This window comes from Heterodontus francisci, chromosome 10 (genome assembly GCF_036365525.1).
Source record: "Heterodontus francisci isolate sHetFra1 chromosome 10, sHetFra1.hap1, whole genome shotgun sequence".
In the NCBI taxonomy this organism is placed as follows: domain Eukaryota; kingdom Metazoa; phylum Chordata; class Chondrichthyes; order Heterodontiformes; family Heterodontidae; genus Heterodontus; species Heterodontus francisci.
Genome location: NC_090380.1, coordinates 70,487,051 through 70,506,255, shown reverse-complemented (window position 1 = coordinate 70,506,255; position 19,205 = coordinate 70,487,051). Strand labels below are relative to the sequence as shown.

Here is a 19,205-nt window from a genome sequence, read left to right as displayed (position 1 = left end):
TTTTGACTTACTTCTGCTGTGGTAAGCCTTTTGGAAATATTGTGGCATGTTTTTGGAGGTCTTTTGGTGAGCTGCTGCACACATTCAGGGAGGGAAGAGGATTTGGTCACCTGTACACCCCAAGTCAGTGGGAAGTATGGGGGCTGTAATTGCAGTAGTTCTAGGTCTGCAACATGCCAACAAATGGAGCAGAAACTGCAAAGAGGGGAAGCTCTGTGAAGAGGGAGGAGGAGGGATCACCACAGAAGGCCCTACCCACCCCATTTCTCATGCCTCCACCTCACGCAGGAAGTGACTCAGATTCAACAATGAGGTGGTCACAGAACTGTGCCACCTTCTTCAAGAGAACCTGCAGCCCCACAGCAGGGTAAGGATGGCCATGAAGCCACATTAAACGTCTATGTGACCGGATCATTCTGGGGTGCGAGCGACATAGCGTACATCTCCCAATATGCCATCCTTCACTATATCCAGGAGGTGACATAATATATTTATAAATAGAGGTGATGTCATCGTATTCTCTCTCAGCAGAGAGCGGCAGGATGAGAGGGCACATTGATTTGCCAGAAAAGCAGGATTCCTAATGGTGAAGGGAGCCACCGACTGCACACATGTGGCTCTGTGGGCCTCACAAGTCGATGGAGAAATGTATTAGAACCACAAGGCTACCATTCCATCAATGTGCAGTTGGAGTGTGACCACGCGTAAACCATTATTTAGGTGAATGGCTGCTATCCTGGCAGTAGCCACGATGCCTACATCCTGAAGCAGTCTGCTGTCTTCAGGCCTCCAAGAAGAACTATAGAACATAAGAACATAAGAAATAGGAGCAGCAGTAGGCCCTCGAGCCTGCTCCACCATTCAATGATATCATGGCTGATATTCTACTTCAACACCATTTGCCTGCACTATCCCCGTAAGCTTGATGTTTTAATAAGAACATAAGAAATAGGAGCAGTAGTAGAGGGTGGCTGCTCAGACAAGGGTTACCCCCCTCTACACCTGGCTGGTGAACCCTCTCCACCTTCCGACCACGTGAGGACAATGGGCATATAATGAAAATCATGCGGTTATCAGAACCATCATGCAACAGACGTTCAGCATTCTCAAGCAACAGTTCCACTGCATAGAAGCTTGGGGAGAGGCCTACAATATATGCTGGAGCATATCTCCAAGGTGTGGTGTGCAGCTGCAGCCATCTTACAAGCATAACATAAGAACATAAGATATAGAAGTAGGCCATTTGACTCTTCAAACCTGCTCTGGCAGTCAACAAGATGATGGCTGACCTTCTACCTCATCTCCACCTTCCCACACTATCCGCATATCCCTTAATTTCCTTCATATCCAAAAATACTCAACAACTGAACATCCACAGCTCTCTGGGGCTAGAGAATTCCAAAGATTCACAGCCCTTTGAACGAAGAAATTTCTCCTCATCTCGGTCCTAAATGGCCAATCTCCTATTCTGAGACAGTTGCCCCATGTTCTAGATTCCCCAACTAGCAGAAACATTTTTGCAGCATCTACCCTGTTAAGCTCCTTAAGAATTTTGGTTCAATTAACTCACCTCTCATTCTTCTAAACTCCAGGGAATATAGGCCTAGTCTACTCAATCTCACCTCATAGCACAATTCCCAGGAACCAGTCTAGTGAACCTTGGTTGCACTCCCTCTAGGGCAAGTATGTTCTTCCTTCAGTAAGGAAAACAAAAATGCACACAGTGGGCTGAATTTAGTCAGCCTATCGCAGGTCGCGGTGGCAGACCCGGAAGTGGGCACCATTGTCTCTTGTCATGTGGCGGGTGGCCAATTATCATAATGGAGACGTGAGGCCTGTCCATTTACACGACGGCGGCGAGGCACCGATGGCATCATCAGCGGAGATGACGTGGATGCTGTGCCATTTTTAAAGCCATGCCAGCCCTACTTAAACTGCTGCTTCACTGACTGACTTTGCCTTTGATGCTGCTTTGCCTTTGTTGATGCTGTACTGCTGAGCTGCTGAACCCAACCTCACCCCAACCCCTACAACCTGTGTCTGGAGTCCCTGTGCTGTTGTACTGCTGACCCACCCCCCACTGCCTGGAGGCTGTTTGCTCCTATACTTCTGTGCTGCTGACCCCAGCCCCCACCTGGAGTCCTTCTGCTTATATGCTGATGACTGTTCCCACTCCCCACCAACCTTGCCTGGAGTCCCTCTGCTGCTGTACTGCTGCACCCCCCCACCCCTCCTCCCCCTGCCTGCAGTCCCTCTGCTGCTGACTAAGGCGTCAAAAAGCCAGGAGTTCTCCGGAAGCCAAGATGGACCATGTAGGTGGAAGACACCAGGTGGCCGCACGATATAGCAATGCCTCCCTCGATATTCTCCTCCAGGCTGCAAGGGAAAGGTGGGAGGTCCTCCTTCCAAGGGATGACAAGAAGAGGTCCTCCCGCTTGACCAAACAAGCCTGGATGAAGACTGCAGAGGAAGTCAGCAGCCGTGGGGACACCCAACACAACTGGGTCCAGTGCAGGAAGAGAGTCAATGACCTACTTCATTCTACCAAGGTGAGCGCTCCAACCTCTCTCCTCTTTGGGGCTTTCATGTGGCTATGGCAAATCCATCTCCACCACAGGCCACTTTCTTTCACAGCTCAGCCCAATGACGTCCCCTGTGAGGAGGAGCCATGTAGGAAACCCCAGCAGGGAACGAGAGGCTGCCACTAGCCACTCATCGTGCGAAGTCTTACTATGCCCCTCTTTACACTTGCAGGGCAAACGGGCCCATAACGCCAGGAAGACCTCGAGGACCGGCGGACGAATAGCCGATATCTAGCCTCTTTCCACGGCTGAGGAGGAGGATCTGGAGTTAACAGCGACCCAGGACAACCGCTCAATGTGAGACTGGAGTCTTCACACAAAAGAGTGAAGATTCTCTTCATTCGATATCCACCACACTTCTGGTTGGCATGACAAGATCTGCACAGCCTAACCCACAGATGTTTGTGTTCTCTCATGCAGGTCTATGTCCGCAGGAGGCTCAAGCTGAAGCGGGCAGCCATCAACCTCTGAGGAGGAGGAACAGTCAGAGGATGCACCATCCCATGACTCTCCTGCACCTTCCACCAGTGCAGATACTTTCACCTTGGTGGATTTGCGCTTGGCCTTAGAATCAGGGTCACAAGCTGGTGAGAGCACCACACACGTGCCCCAGCAGCTGGCTGAGGCTTTGAAAACTGAGGCCTCTGACAGTCAAGAGGACTGTGGGTGGCCAGGCCCATGCTGAGTCCCAGGCTGATGATGAGCCTCTGGCGTCAACAGCACAGGGCATGCTGGATTTGCAGAGAGAGGTAAGGCAACATCTGGCGGCGATGCCAGAGGCAATGCACGGCCATGACGGACAATGGAGGAGTCCATCCATGTCATGAGAGCTGCCATATCTCAGGCATGTAAGCACAAGGCTTCCTCCATCGAGAGGCTGGTGATCCTCATGAAGAGCCAGATCCTACAGATGTGCACAGACCTGCATACCATCGCCTTGGTCATGTGCTCAACACAGCAGGGGCAAAGAGAGAGAACGACAAAACGCCTGGTGTCTTCTCCACCTCCTTGTCCTTCTCTGGTCAGTAGGGAAGCTCAAGTGATCCTTGAAAGGGAGGAGGAAAGGCTGACCTCCACAGCTGGAGGCTCCACTCAGGACACTCTGAGTGTGGACAGCGGCTCCTCAGCATCTCCGCCAGTGAGCCCAGCTCCAGTAGCCTTGATGCCTGAGCAGAGTCCTGCTCCTGTGCATGAAGCCCTTAGGCAGCTGGGCCCTCCAGGCCTCAGGCAGCCAGAGGACATCTGCCGAAGTCATCACAGGCCAAGGGACACCCTGATCAGCAGCCTGCCTTCAGCCCAGCTGCTCGCGCAAGGGTCACACCTGGTAGAAGGACACAAAAATCTATAAAGAAAAGCATCTTGACACACTTGGGGCTTCATGGGTGTTTGACATTTGCCATTCGTTTTGTGTTATAAAGTTCTATCATTATTACAGTTCACATTCATTGTGAAAAATGCCTATTCCTTCATGCCTTAATTGTGGGATTCTGACTTCACCCTCCAGTGTAGGCACAGCCCTCCTTTGGTCAACGTCTCACATGGGCCACAGTGTGTGGTTGAGCTGGGCGCAGAACCCAAATAGAAATGAGGCGACAAACTGAATGTATTGAGGTGAGTATTGGTTTCACAATGAGAGGCCATCATGGTGGCCAGAAGTGGGTAAGTATGAGATTGCCTGTTGCCTCCTTGGCCTGTCGCTCAATGTACCTGGCCTCCAGTGCAAGGGGTTCAACATCCAGTGCTGCTTGCTCATTACTCTACTCCACATCCTCCTTATCAATTAAGAAGTGGCGATCAATCACATCCACTTCAGGAAAGGCTACCAACCCCCTCTGCAGGGCTAGACTGTGCAGAGCACAGAAGACCAACACAATACGAAAGACTCTCACTGGGACATACTGCAGGGCTCCACCGGATCAATCCAGGCACTGGATCTCATCTTCAGCAGCCCAATGGCCTTCTCGATGGTCGTTTTGGGGGACCAGTGGCAACTGTTGTACCTTTCCTCTGCTGCAGTGTAAGGGTTCCTCACAGGTGTGAATAGCCATTTCTTAAATGGGTATCCCTTGTCCCCGAGAATCCATACCTGAAGGTAAGCGGGGGGCCGAAAAGCTGCAGAACCAGGGACTATTGAAGTATGTAGGCATTATGGCTGCTTCCCGGAAGGATATAATTGCTCTGGAGAGAATACAGAGATTTACAAGAATATTGCCAGGGCTTGAAAATTGCAGCTATGAGGAAAGATTGGATAGGCTAGGGTTGTTTTCCTTAGAACAGAGGAGGCTGAGGGATGACTTAATTGAGGTGTGCAAAATTATGAGGGGCCTAGATAGAGCAGACAAGAAGGACCCAAGGACCCCAGCGGAGAGGTCAATTACCAGGGGGCACAGATTTAAGGTGATTGGTAGGATTAGAGGGGACATGAGGAAAAACCTTTTCACCCAGAGAGTGTCGGGTGTCTGGAATTCACTGCCCAGATCGGTGGTGGAGGCAAACACCCTCAACTCATTTAAGAGGTACCTGGACCTGCACCTGCAAGGCTACGGACCAGGTGCTGGAAGGTGGGATTAGATTGGGCGACTAAGTTTTTCAGCCAGCGTAGATACGATGGGCTGAATGGCCTCTCTCTGTGCCCTAACTTTTCTATGGTTCTATCTGAAAGAAACGCTTTCAGTTATCGCAGACCAACTGAACGTTGATGGAACGGAAACCCTTCCTGTTGATGAAGGCGGCTAGCTGGTCCAATGGAGCCTTGATGGCCGCATGCATACAATCTATCACACCTTGCACCTGGGGGAATCCAGCAGGAATCCCGAGTCCAATGACCCTCTGTAAGGGTCGGTCTGGTAGCACACATAGTCACTGGCCTGCTTGAACAGGGCATTGGTCACCTCCTTCATGCAGCAGTGAGCTGCTGCCTGGGAGATGCTGCCTATGTCCCCAGTGGATCCTTGGTATGATCCAGATGCATAAAATGTAAGTGCCATGGTGATCTTCAAGGCCACTGGCACAGGGTGACCACCAAATCCCATAGGTCGCAACTCATCCTGCAGCATGGCGTCTAAGTCAGTGACGGCCTCCTTAGAAAGCCGCAGTCTACACTGACAATGCCACTTGGACATTTGGAGGCAGCTGATTCGAGTCCAGTATACCTAGTGGCGCAGTGGTTAGCACCGCAGCCTCACAGCTCTAGGGACCCGGGTTCAATTCCGGGTACTGCCTGTGTGGAGTTTGCAAGTTCTCCCTGTGTCTGCGTGGGTTTTCTCCGGGTGCTCCGGTTTCCTCCCACAAGCCAAAAGACTTGCAGGTTGATAGGTAAATTGGACATTATAAATTGTCACTAGTATAGGTAGGTGGGAGGGAAATATAGGGACAGGTGGGGATGTTTGGTAGGAATATGGGGTTAGTGTAGGATTAGTATAAATGGGTGGTTGATGTTCGGCACAGACTCGGTGGGCCGAAGGGCCTGTTTCAGTGCTGTATCTCTAATCTAATCTAATCAACTGGACCAAGTGTTGTCAAATCACGAATTGCAACCCTGCACCCAAAAAGAGGTGCAGGCGAGTTTTTAGCTATTTATCGTTTCTTTTTCATTATAATTCACTCGCTGCTGTAAATGTACTGCAATTTTACATTTCATTAGTTTTTAAAGTATATATTACCTACATTTATATTGCACCCAATCAGATGCTAATGTTTCAAGTCACATGTTGTACACACATCATGCAATAAATTATTTTGGAATTAAGTGACTTGTTATGTAGGCAAACGACAGAGATAAATAGGGATAACAATTTGAGCTTTCATCTAACTCTCCATTTGTTTACACAGCAAAATTCAATTTGCATAGGCTGACTATAATCTAAAATTACACCTCTATGTGTGCCATAAATGGCACTAGTATGCAGTGCATGTGAAACAGGCAGCATAAATGCCTTATGTTAAGGTAATGCATGAGATATGTGGTACTATTGAGTGCTGTTTCCCTGCCAAAGTCCTTTAAATGTACCATCCTCTCAGTCTGGCTCAGTCATAGCACACTTGCACATCGTCAGAAGGTCGTTCCAAGACCCTCTCTGGCACTTGAGCACACAATTTTTTCTAACATTTCAGTATAGCACTGAGGAAGTGTTATGTGGTCAGAGGTGTTATCTGTCAGGTGGGATGTTAAACCAAGGCTCTGTCTACCTGATCAGCTGGATGTAAAAGATCCCATGGTGTTATTTGAAAATGAGCTGATGTCCTGGTCAACATTTATCTCTCAACCAACACCACTAAAACAGATTAAATAGCCATTGTTGTTTGTGGGGTCTTGCCACGTGCAGATTGACTGCCATATTTGCCTACATAGCTGTAGTAACCTAATTAGAAAAGTAGTTATTTGTTTCTGACGTCTTTAGAGCAAGAAAGGTGCTATAAAAATACAAGTTCTTTCTTTGTTTCTACTTTCTTCCTCATCTGTTCCCCAGTCCTGCAGGTCGTGTACGCTAAGGTGCACATGGCCAAATGTGCCCTGCAATGCCAAATTGGGCAACCTGGTTCACACCCACCTTATACAGCTGGATGTCCATTAAGCCATCCTGAAACAGGGAAACAGGAGCAATGAGCATATAAAAAGGACAGGAAAAGACACACTGGTTCATCCAGCATGTCCCATCCAGGCATAACGAAACCTACATGAACCATCAACCTCCCTCGCTCGGTAATGCAACTACCTGGGAGAGGAGTAGTAGAGCGGAAAGAGGAAAAAAAGTACGCCAATTTAAGAAAATAATTCGGAAGTTCCTCTGACCCCTGAAGATAATCAAGCAAGTTCCAGGAGAATGCAGTAATGTATACCTTTAATTGAAGTTACCTGACACCTATCAAGTCCTTGACTTTCAGGAACTCATGCAACCTACTCCTTAAAGGGCAAACTGTACCACTCAATCACTTACCCACAGGGTCAATTTAGTACATCTATATTGTGTTTCCTTCGCTTCTCCCTCTCCCTCATTTTGGCTACAGCTGTCAAATAACTGAAATTAATTTTGAAGCTTTATAAAGGCTGAAATAAATATTTGCCCCCATACATTTAATTTCCTTTAATTTGGACCTGATGGTAAGAAATTTGGCTTGCCCCGTTGGGTTTACTCCATGCACAAGAGCCAAGTTGCATTTGTAGCAATGTTTAATTACTCAGATGATTTGGAGGACTATTTGAAAAATCCATACAGAAGGCAGATACACATAGGAAAAGTTCCTGTTTTCCCAATATGGAATGCTTACTTAAATCCAAATGGAGTCTAGGTACAGGTTAGCAACAGCCAAGTCAACTTACAATAACAATTATTAAACATTATAGGAGCAATACCAGATGTTGTTCCTTTGAAGCAAGATAATAATGTACTCCTACCACTTAATTCATATTGAGGAACATTTTCCATATCACGTGAAAACTACTGTTATTGTTATCACTTTTTCACACCTCTATTCAACTAGTGTTACTTGGCAGTACATCCTGACAGCAATCTGGTCACACTTCCAGTCGTCATTTTATTTCAAATAGGAGCTATGCAGTCTCAGCTTGGACCCCTGCAAAATCTGTTACTGTAGCACAGCAACTTAAGAGAATACATGTTAGTTCTTAAAGTCTTAGTTTTGATTGGTTTTTACTTTAAGCTGCCAGCAAGTGTGATTTTGTGCATCTTTTTAAAGAGCTCATAACAATGAAGATACAAAGTGCAATCCTATTTCAAAAACATCCTATTTTTTAAAAATATAGATAAATAGTTGTAACACTTCAAAAGAATTGTCATAAAGGGTAATCATGTCATCTAAAACTATGGTTTATATGTATTTATTTATATTTATAAGTGTGTTCTCTTCGGAACAGGAGAGCCTTCTAATAAAGTTTAATTTCACTACAGAACAGCAGGAATGAGTAGGATAATTACTCACACTTTAGACTCCTTCAGGATTCTTCAGATTCCTTCCAATGGTTATCAGGAGGTAGTGTGATGACTGCCTATGTGGTATTTATTGATGACTGTGAGGAAAATGAGCGCCACAAATACAAATACCATCCTTTTATGCAGCACCAGATATATTGCAGCTTTTTAAATTAAATTAATATTCCTTCAGAGGAAACAAATTCAAATGATGGGCTATAATATGCTGTAGCAGAGCAACTTGCCCTTTTCTGTTTAATTGTGTTGATATTTTGCTTCGCAAGTGTGCAAGCTGATAAAGTTGCAATGAGGAAAACCAGGCATCTGGGACCAGAGTGAACAATTGAAGCAATTACGTATCTCCTTAACCAATCAGATTGAAGGATTGCGCAATTAACAGCGCAGAATGAGAGGTAAGCGTAAATGACCAAATTCACTGGTAAATCAGGTACAGAAAGAGAAATAAAGAGAGGGAAAGGAAGATTGGATTAAAATGAACAGAAAGAGAAATAACAAGAGGGGAAGAAAAATTAGATTAAAAGTTTCTGATGAAAGATCATTGACCTGAAATGTTAATTCTGTTTCTCTCTCTACAGATGTTACCTGGTCTGCTGAATATTTCCAGCATTTTCTGTTTTTACTTCAGATTTCAAGCATCTGAAGTATTTTGCTTTTATATTGGATTAAAAGGGAAAAAAATAGAAACAATGAGAGGGAAAGAAAGATTGCATTAAAAGGGAGAGAAAAAAGAGACAGGAAGGAAACGTTAAAAAAATTATATTTTTAAAATCTCTAAAACTTAAACCTTAAGGAATGAGATTCCACACCTGTAAAAGTTAATTTTCAGTGCCAGAGAGGTTGGTTGGCTTTAGTTAACACTTATTACGTCATTAGACTGAAATGGACAAGACATCATTTTCTATGGTGAGCTTAGTTTGTATCTACTGCACATGTACAGGAACTTCATGCTGTTCAATGCATTTGAACGGTGAGACAGACAGTGAGATGCTGTTTTTGCAAAGCTAACAGCACAATTTGGATAGAAACTTTTGGATTTCCGTGTTTAACTACTCATCTGCCTTCACCTGCTATGCTATAGCATTTGCGCAATATTGATGGCCCTGAGCCTCACTGTTATTTGACAGAAAATGAATGGCTATACAGGGAGTGTAATTTCTTGCGATTCCTCCTACAAATTGGTAGCATGTCTAGCCAGTCGAATGTCTCAGAGGTAAGGCAGGATTGGTACAATGTATATTTTTGTAGCTGATGAGCATTTCTTTCACTTGATCAACAAACATGTACCAATTATTTTGCTGTCAATAATCTCTGACATCTTTGGACAAGCACTGCCTAAACAATGGTTACTAGTCCAATATTAAAGGCATCATAGAGTTCACTATCAATATTAAAGATAAGGCAGTGCACAGGCACTGTCGCACTGCTTATCTAAATGCAGGCTCCCCAAAAGAATTAACATGGAGCTTTCCACATCAGTGATCACTTCCTTCATCATCATCTTTTCCAGGAACCTCAATGGCAATTCCCTAATCAGATACAGTTATACTGCTAATACCATACTCTGAACTTACTGTCCCTGAAACTCTGATATCATAAACTTTGTTGAGTTTAAAATCAAAATCTACATTGTTGCCTGGTTACACTATAAATCTCACACGATCAAGCATGAAAGTTTGGTTCTCATGAAAGGTCACAGACCTGAAACGTTAACTCTGCTTCTCTCTCCGCAGATGCTGCCAGACCTGCTGACTATTTCACACACTTTCTGTTTTAATTTTATGAAAGTTGGGTGGATTGGTTGGTTTCACAGAACTAGGCTGTTTTATTTTTATTCTTCAGAAGTAATGGTTTATGAAGTTCTCTAAAATGGATAGGTATTCTCAGTTGATGCAGAATTTTTGAAAAAGAACTTCGCTGGAAGGAGACTCCAAAGTTGTAGAATTAAGTTACCTCGTTCATTGACGAGTCCAAAAAAATCATATGGGCTCAAATGGTCCATTGTACATTTCTGATGTAGCAAATGTAGAAATTATCTTCAGTGCCAATGGAGATTACCAAATTAGAAAATGGTTGAGGAAATATAGTGGTAACAATGCTTCAATATTAAAGACATTCAAGAGTTGGCTATCAATATTAAAGACAGAGCAGTGCCCAAGCTTGGTTGTGCTGTTTATCTGAATGCTGGTTGCCCAGAAGAATTAGATTCTGGGCAGAGATTAGATTTAGAATTTGATTGCATCACGTTTCCAAGCATACTGGAGCAGATCCCATGCTGTCACAATAAACTTTTGCAGCCCTTGTTCCATAACCTTATAAGGGAAGGTAAAGTATTGACTGTCACAATTAAACAGATTTAATTTTTCCAAAAGGCAGTAATGACATGGCAATGTCATAGGCTCCATTTTTCCATAAATTTCACCTTATTTGCACTTATTCTTTGTGTGCCATTTGCACGCATATTTTGGCTGTTGCTCTGGACCCAAGCCCTTTACTTCTATCTCCTTCTTTTAGTCTTAAGTCCTCTTTTTTCTGACACCCAGTATTGATATCTTTTCATTTCTCCCTTCTTGGGTACTTTGACTGAAATTTGGATCATGAATGGTGACAGTTACCTCATTTACCTCCTCATCTGGACATACCACCTCCCCAACCATAACTGTTGCAATGGTGGTGTGGCCCTTATCATCTAGTTACACCTTGGTCTCTTCATCTACTCCTCTGACACTTTCTTTTCCTTTCAGCAACTTACCCTGTTCCACCTCTCGCAATCCACTTTTAAAATTGTCACTGTCTACTGTTTCCTCAAGCCCCACCCAGGTTTCTCCCCCAGGTACCCTACCTCCTCACTGGGAGACTCCTCATCCTCAGTGATTTCAATCTCCATATCAGCTCCTCTGAATCCCTTGCCCTCACTCCTCTGACTTCAATGCTCTCCTGTTCTCCCTCAATCTCTCCCTCCATAAATATTCATGACCATCCCCTCTGGTTTAGGCAGAAGCATTGCTTGAGCTCGCCATTGTTTGTTCAATAACATTTGCTGCAGTGGCACAGCTCTTGTTGGAGGCTTGCTCTGCAACTGTGGCTGGGTTCCTAACAGAAGTCAGGTGCCATGACAGGAGGGGCTAGCCCTCTGTGAAACTTGATGGCCTTGCTAGAATAAAGGTGACACAGAGGACTGGTACAGGATGAATGAATTATGTCTGTGGTTGAAAACCAGCTGTATGTTGAGGGAAACAAATCCTTTTCGATAAAGGTGCTTGGCTGGTGATGGGGAGCATAAGACAATACGGGTGTAGTATATGGCATCTTCTACTTGGGAAGTTTGCCATGTGGGTGAAGCCTAATGTGCTCTTGTCCTTCATCGCTCTGTTCACAAGAAATGGGATATAGATGTTCCTCCTTGTGTAGAGAGCCACAGTGACTTGCCTGATAGTTCGCAGTTCACTGCTCTGTCAGATGTTGCTGCTGCAGTCTAAAAAGAGCCCATGGCATAAAGGTTAAGGGCCGTGGCAATCTTCACAACCACAGGAGATGCCGTCCATGTCCTGGTGCAAGACTCAAGTTATGGCTGCAGCAGATGACATAGCTTGGAAACAGCCTCCTTTGTGAAGCAAAGGTGCATCAGACATTGCTCCTCAGTGAAGTTAATGCAGAACTGTTCCCTGGATAGCCACTGTGGGTATGCTCTCCTATGCAGTGCTTTCCTCCTTCCTCTTGTTGCAGCTACTTGTTCTCTCATTTGCCTTTCTTTTTGCTATCCCTTCTCCTCCAACCCTGAAGGGAGGCCTACCAGACCACACATCTCTGGAGACAAACTCTGTCCAAGGCAACCAAAAACAAAGTAACACCAGCGAAAACCTCTTCTCAGCAGTCAAATATAACTTTATAGAAATAGAAAACCCAGCCAAAAAACACCCAAGAGTTAGCCAGCAACCTGAAGTGACAAACCAGCAACTGTAAGTGCTGCATGAGCCCTTTAAATAGCGCTGGTGAATCCTTCTTCCTGCCTGTTAGCGGCACAAGCTGCTGGCAGGTCAGATGCAGGGGCATACCAAAATCAGAAAAAGGTCCTCCAACCAGCATAAGACTCTTAGTTATATGTTCTTCAATGCTTTAAATAGTCCTAGCATGTGCTTAGACACCTACGGAGAAACCTGATCCAATACGGTGGTGAGCGCACTTCTGGCATGAAATGAGAATGTGCTTACTGCCTGCCATATTGGAGGCTTATACACCTGATAAACAAGTCTGGCCCAATCGCACTTCTAGATCAGAATGTTTTGACAACATCACGAACCTCCAAACCAACTGGCCAGATGAATAATAAATATTGTTTAATATTAAATAATGTTAAATAATGCACCTGTGCGCTAAAAATAATGATAAAAGTAAAGTATTTCACTTAAATAAAGGCCAGCACAAAACAATTATGGCTGTGTTTGTTGGCCAAATGCGAGAATCATTGTCATATTCCATGGCAGTATTTTCATTGTTACATTGTACAAATAGAAGCCTAAAGGGTAAGTCTGAGGAAGTTACACTAACAATGTGCAAAACAGATCAGGCTAATTCTAAGCATAAGGATGGAATTCAGTCTTGAATTGACTGGCTAGAAACAGTACTTAAAGTGACTACATCTGTTTTCGTTGGAGAAAAAACAAGGGAAAGGGAAGCAAATGATCCAAATATTTAAAATCATGAAGGGAAGCGATGGACTAGAGATGGAAAGGTTCTTTGGCAGGAACAAGGTGAAGGCAATTTTGGGAAGGTTATAAATTGATAAGTAGTCATATAGGTAGTATATAAGTAGTAAAATTATTAATTTATGGAATACACTGCCTAGCACAGTAAGCATGGGTTTAAATAAACAATTCGGAAAGGAAATGAACTCACCTCTTTGTATAAAGCTTTTCTTTAAATAACTGTCCCTACTGTCTCTGGTCACTATTATATTCAGCAATGTCAGCAGTTAGTAGGGCAGGGATATCTCAGCGTTTTTTTCAGTATTTAGCATTACAAAATGTCAATGAGTTTTAATATTTTGTTTCTCACCCAGTTTCTTAGCCAGCTTTGCATCTTTCTTCTCATCTACAAGCCCAAATCCAATGTTTTTGTCTTGCAAGACCTGAGCCGCCAGCTGCCTCCAAAAGAGAAGGGAAACAGAAATTGTTAGCTTTGGTGTTTTGAAATGTTCAGATGTCACATAATCAACTTCATATATATCTTTATTGCAATGAAAAAGAATGGAGTTTATCAAAGTTCTAGATTTTAACTTGCACTCCAATTATGTTGATCAGTCAACCGTCAGCAGTAAACATTTTGCTGAAAGTGTTTCCACCACTTTGTTTCATGTGTCCAGTGCCACTATATCACAGTGCCTTTATTATTTTAAGTAATTGTGTCCATTTTCTGTCAAAGTTCGAAGATCACCCCCATCCCCACCAACCCTGAATCATATCTCACCTCCAGCACCAGTTCCGCCCGGTCAAACCGTCTCTGAGCAACTTTGTCTCCTGCAGGGACTGACGCGTGATACAACAGGCACAGGATATCATACTTTTCCAAAACCTTCTGATAGTTTTTCATGTCGACGTGGGCAACTCTGTCTTTTCCATCATACCTGGGGAATTCAAGTCCATCCTCTGCTCTACAATTGATGCAGGCGACAGAGAAAGTCGCCAAACAGAGCCAGACTGCTTTCATTGTAAAAGTTACGGTTATATAAAAGAACAGCCGGCAGAGGTCATAAAATTGCTTCACCGAAAATGCTTTGCCTTTCTCCTTCAGTCCTGGTTGCAACTCCTGATCAGAGAAACGGGAGAGAGAGAGAGCAAAGTTAGAACAGTCCCCCGAGAAAGAATAGATGGAGGCAGAGCCAAGATACCTCACATACCAACCTCCTGCTCCCTTACCATTTCAAACTCCATTTTAAGAAGCCAGTTGTTTCCAGCTAAAAATACATTGCACTGAAAGAGCAAAGGCACGATTCGAGAGGGGATCACCATCCTCATTTTAATGGGCTTTTCTGGGGAGGGGAGGGAAAGGGTGACCTTTCAGACAGAAAGTGCAAACTGTAAAGACCACCTATCAATGTGACATTCATATTACCTTCCATCTCTCAAAGCAACTATCGCTGAGCGCAGATTATGTTTCCATCTTGTCACGTTGACGCTGTTTGGAAAGGTTACGGGATGAAGAGAGAATGCTTCACACGTAGGCGGAGTGAATGATTGTACCGTTCTGCTGTATATAGACGATGAGAGCCATACTCAGGAGGTCAGCCAGATAGCTCATTGTAGGATCTGTAACACTGGCAACACGATCTGACTGAGTCATTGGGAGCGATACAGTGGACTTTCGTTAAATGCATTTAAAACGAAATTTGAAAATAATTTGAACATTTTTTTCTCAACAGCAAAATTAACATGAAATTGTGTGAAATAATGACATTTAAAGCCTGCTCTCCTGCGAGCTGTAGAGTATTAATATTATTCAGTGCAATGTGTTCTGAAGAAAATGTATTTCGTGGGTGTATTTTTTTTTAAATGCTCGTAAAATTCTGTAGCGACAAAACAAATGCAAAGGTAAATACAACTTCGTCATTTGCCATGAGTCTGGTTTCAGTTAATTAAATGTTTATTGCTTATTACACTATAGTAAACAATCCAATGGCCGTATGTTATCACAATACTCAGGGGAATAGAAGCTTACAATGTACAGCATTCTCAGAATTGCAATGTTATAAATAACGGGGTCAGTGAAATTTTGCGGCTGATGATTGACATGTCGACAAAAAGAAGCCACACTCGGTCTCCCACTGAGGGTCAGCAACAAATGGTTTGACCCCCGCAACAAAGAAGTTCGAGGGAAGCTGAAGAGCAGCGCCATCCACTGAACCATATGGCAGTAATTCCACATTCAGGTTCAAAATGTCATTTGAATTACAGTGCATATGTTTTTATTCAGAATCAGAAATCATATGGCAATGTATGTAATTTATGCCAATGGATTGTAAAGATTTTTCATGTTTATGCTAGTGACACTAACCACAACAGCTTTACCTTCTAAGGAAATATAAACCACATTTCACAGCTCCAGGTTGTGCACTGTTTTTCACTCCAGACTCGATAGTAGTTGTGATTTTACCTTACAATAGGAACGCAAGAAATAGGAGCAGAAGTAGACCATATGGCCCATCGAGCCTGCTCTGCCATTCAATACAATCATGGCTGATCTTGGACTTCAATTCCACTTTCCTGCTGCTCCCCTTAGCCCTTGATTCCCCGCGAGACCAAACATCTATCTATCCCAGCCTTAAATATATTCAATGATGGATAATCCACAACCCTCTGGTGCAGAGAATTCCAAAGATTCACAACCCTTTGAGGGTAGTAATTTCTCCTCATCTCAGTCCTGAATGATTGACCCCTTACCCTGAGACTGTGTACCCCTGTTCTAGATTCCCTGACCAGTGAGAACAATCTCTCAGCTTCTACCCTATCAAGCCCTTTCAGAATCTTGTATGTCTCAATTAGATTGCCTCTCATTCTTCTAAACTGCAGAGAATATAGGTCCAATTTACTCAGCCTCTCATCATAGGACAACCCCCTCATCCCAGGGACCAATTTAGTAAATCTTCACTGCACTGCCCCAGTGCAAGTATATCTTTTCTTAAATGTGGAGACCAAAACTGCACACTGTATTCCAGGTGCAGTCTCACCAAAGCTCTACACAATTTTAGTAAGACTTCTTTATTCCTGTACTCCAATCCCCTTGCAATAAAGGCCAACATGCCATTTGCCTTCCTAATAGCTCGCTGCACCTGCATGCTAACTTTCTGCGTTCCTTGTACAAGTACTCCCAAGTCTCTCTGAACATCAACACTTATCAGTTTCACACCTTTTAAAACATATTCTGCTTTTCTATTTTTACAACCAAAGTGAACAACTTCACACATCCCTACATTATACTCCATTTGCCATTTTGTTGCCCACTCACTTAATCTGTCAATGTCTCTTTGCATCCTCTCTACGTCCTCCCCGCAGAAGAATTAAAGCAAGGAAATAATTTCAATGAAATTTATTAATCAAACCTCACTCAACCCAGTCAGAGGGTCTCCAGTTTGGAAAAAGGCCTTCAACAAGCTTTCCTAAGGAACAGCATAACCTGGGGAAGTAAAACAGAGCCATGTGACTTTTGTGTGCCAATGTACTTGATTATATATAATTTGCTGCTGTTGCTTAGGAAAGCCTGTTGAAGGTCTTTTTCCAAACTTGAGGCCCCCTGACTGGGGATGAGTGAGGTTTGATTAATTAATTTCATTAAAATTATTTCCTTGCTTTAATTCTTCTTAGAAAGGTAGAACTACAACGCAGAAGAAAATAGCTGCATAAGTTTCTGCCATCAGGAACTGGCCTAGTGCACCAAGTTTACACCTGTTTGCACCATGGTTTGAAATAGCATATTCATGTAAGTAAGTAGATACATGGAACTGACTTTATGTATTTTGCGAAATAGCAGAGGACAGCTAATCAAATGACAGCTGGTGAAACCCAGGGAAGTATTTTCTTAGATTTTCCAATTGTAGTCATAGTTGATCAGCATTACGGTTAGATATAAAAATGAACTTTGGATCATTAATCAGTTTTAATCAATATTACCTCCATTCACATTAGAACATAACTTAGTGGTTAGTAGAATTGATTAGCATTGAAGTAGTTAATAGCCAAGTATCAAGAGAAGGATCCAGTGAAAAGTATCTCAAACTATTTCCTACCACGTAATTGAGCAGTAGATCTGTGCGAATCAAGGTATTTTTGAATTAATGTTTTTTAATCTGCTCCATAGCATAAATACTTCCAGATCATTTTTAAAGCAGTTCCTGCTGCAAATAACGAAGCTGGGTGTTGCACTCTGACAGGCCAGTAAGTTTATCCAATGAGAAGTTGAACCATACAATCCAGAAAGGATTGTGCTAGTCAGCTGATTTCAGTCAGGAGAGTGCTGAAGATGCTACAATTGGGCTCAATATCCATGGTTACAGGATGAAAAGTTACTCAGGATTCCCACTTCTGATTGCCATCACTGGCCCCTCCAAGAAAATTGTGGGGTACATTTTGTCTTTGTATGATTGTTGAAAATGGGTAATAGTGGATTGGCAGTCTATATTACATCGCCCCAAATTTTTAATTCCACTGACGCCAATGAAAATGGGTTTGAATAAGTGATGAAAGGCTTGGCTGAAGAGAAAGGATTTGAGGCATCTTTTGAAACTGAGAGAGATGGAAGAGGGATTTAGAAAGATAATTCTAGAGTATAGGACTGTGGTGGAGTGGAGAGAGGATGTACAGTAGGACAGAATTGGAAGAGTAGAGGGTACAAAATGAAATATAGGTTTGAAGGCAGTTACAGAGGTATTGTGAGCCAGGTTATGAAGCATTTTTAAGGACTATTTTTTTGATTTCGTGAAAATTTTCAAATTTCACACTCTCAAGGGAAAGTCTCATTCACCAGTAAGTGCATATCAGAAATTTGGATATAGGCCGCACAGATTTTTCCTACAACTTGCAGATTGCATATGCAAATTTTTACCACCCTCCAATCACCATTGTTTTCCCATCCCTTTGGCCTTTATTATTCTCTTGTATCCTTTACATCCCACTGTCATCTACTTTGGATTTTATTGCAGAGCCATCAGTAGTCTAGGCCTTTTTTGCAAGAATACTGCCCCTAACTATATATCTCCCCTCCAGCTATCATAAGACATGGCATGCTGATATGGCAATTAGAGTTGTATTCTGATTTATCTCCCTGTGACGCAGGGTACGTTCGGAGGTGAGTGGCGTGGGAGATTGGACCAGTGGCCTGCTGCATGATACTGTATCCAACACATTCTTGTGTGAAAGTTTAGTAATATAGATTTCTTGGTACAAAGCACCTAAATCCCACTGAGATAGATTTGATTACTTTATAAGCCCAAGCCTATTAAAAACCTGCTTTTCATGAGAGGAGAATGTCCTGTTACATTTATCAGATATTGGTGAGACCATTTATTGTTATATAGTCATTAAACATTAATCAAAAGGCTAATTGATCACATTGAGTACTTTTGTGAAATGACTTAAGTAATTTATTATAAGTATATATATGATCCCAAGGCATTGATGTTGTTGCAATTTATTTATTTTACAAATTCAACTATGAAATCCTGCTCAATGTTCACCCAAGGAATGGTTATGTTACTGGACCAGTTATCCTAAGGCCCAGACTAATGATCAAGTGATGAGTTCATATCCCACTATGGCAGCTAGGGAATTTAAATTCAATTAATTTATTAAATCTGGAACATAAAGCTAGTATTAGTAATGGTGACCATGAAACTAATAGATTGTTATTAAAACCCATCTGGTTCATGAATGCCCTTTGGGAATGAAATCTAACGTCCTTACGTTGCTTGGCCTAAATGTAACTCCAGACCCACAGCAATGTGGTTGACTCTGAACTACCCACTGAAATGGCCTAGCAAGCTATTCAATTTTATCAAAACCACTATGACAAAGTCTAATAGGAATAAAACTGGATAACCACCCAGTATCAGCCAAGGCACTGAACATGACAAAGGCACACTCTGCCCAGTTGACCCTGCAAAGTCCTCCTCACTAACATCTGGGGA

At 43.1% G+C, this 19,205-nt stretch overlaps 1 protein-coding gene across 1 annotated transcript in view; it reads right to left on the bottom strand.

Annotated features, from left to right (window-relative positions):
• casq2 (calsequestrin 2) overlaps positions 1 to 14,699 on the bottom strand; it is a 52,763-nt gene extending 38,064 nt beyond the window's left edge. The window contains exons 1-3 of the mRNA XM_068039914.1: positions 14,642 to 14,699; positions 13,997 to 14,335; positions 13,586 to 13,670 (exon numbers count right to left, since the gene is read on the bottom strand). Coding sequence (XP_067896015.1) covers positions 13,586 to 13,670; positions 13,997 to 14,236 — 325 coding nt within the window. The 5' untranslated portion in view covers positions 14,237 to 14,335; positions 14,642 to 14,699. The remainder of the gene's footprint in view (positions 1 to 13,585; positions 13,671 to 13,996; positions 14,336 to 14,641) is intronic.
• Positions 14,700 to 19,205: the final 4,506 nt, after the last annotated feature.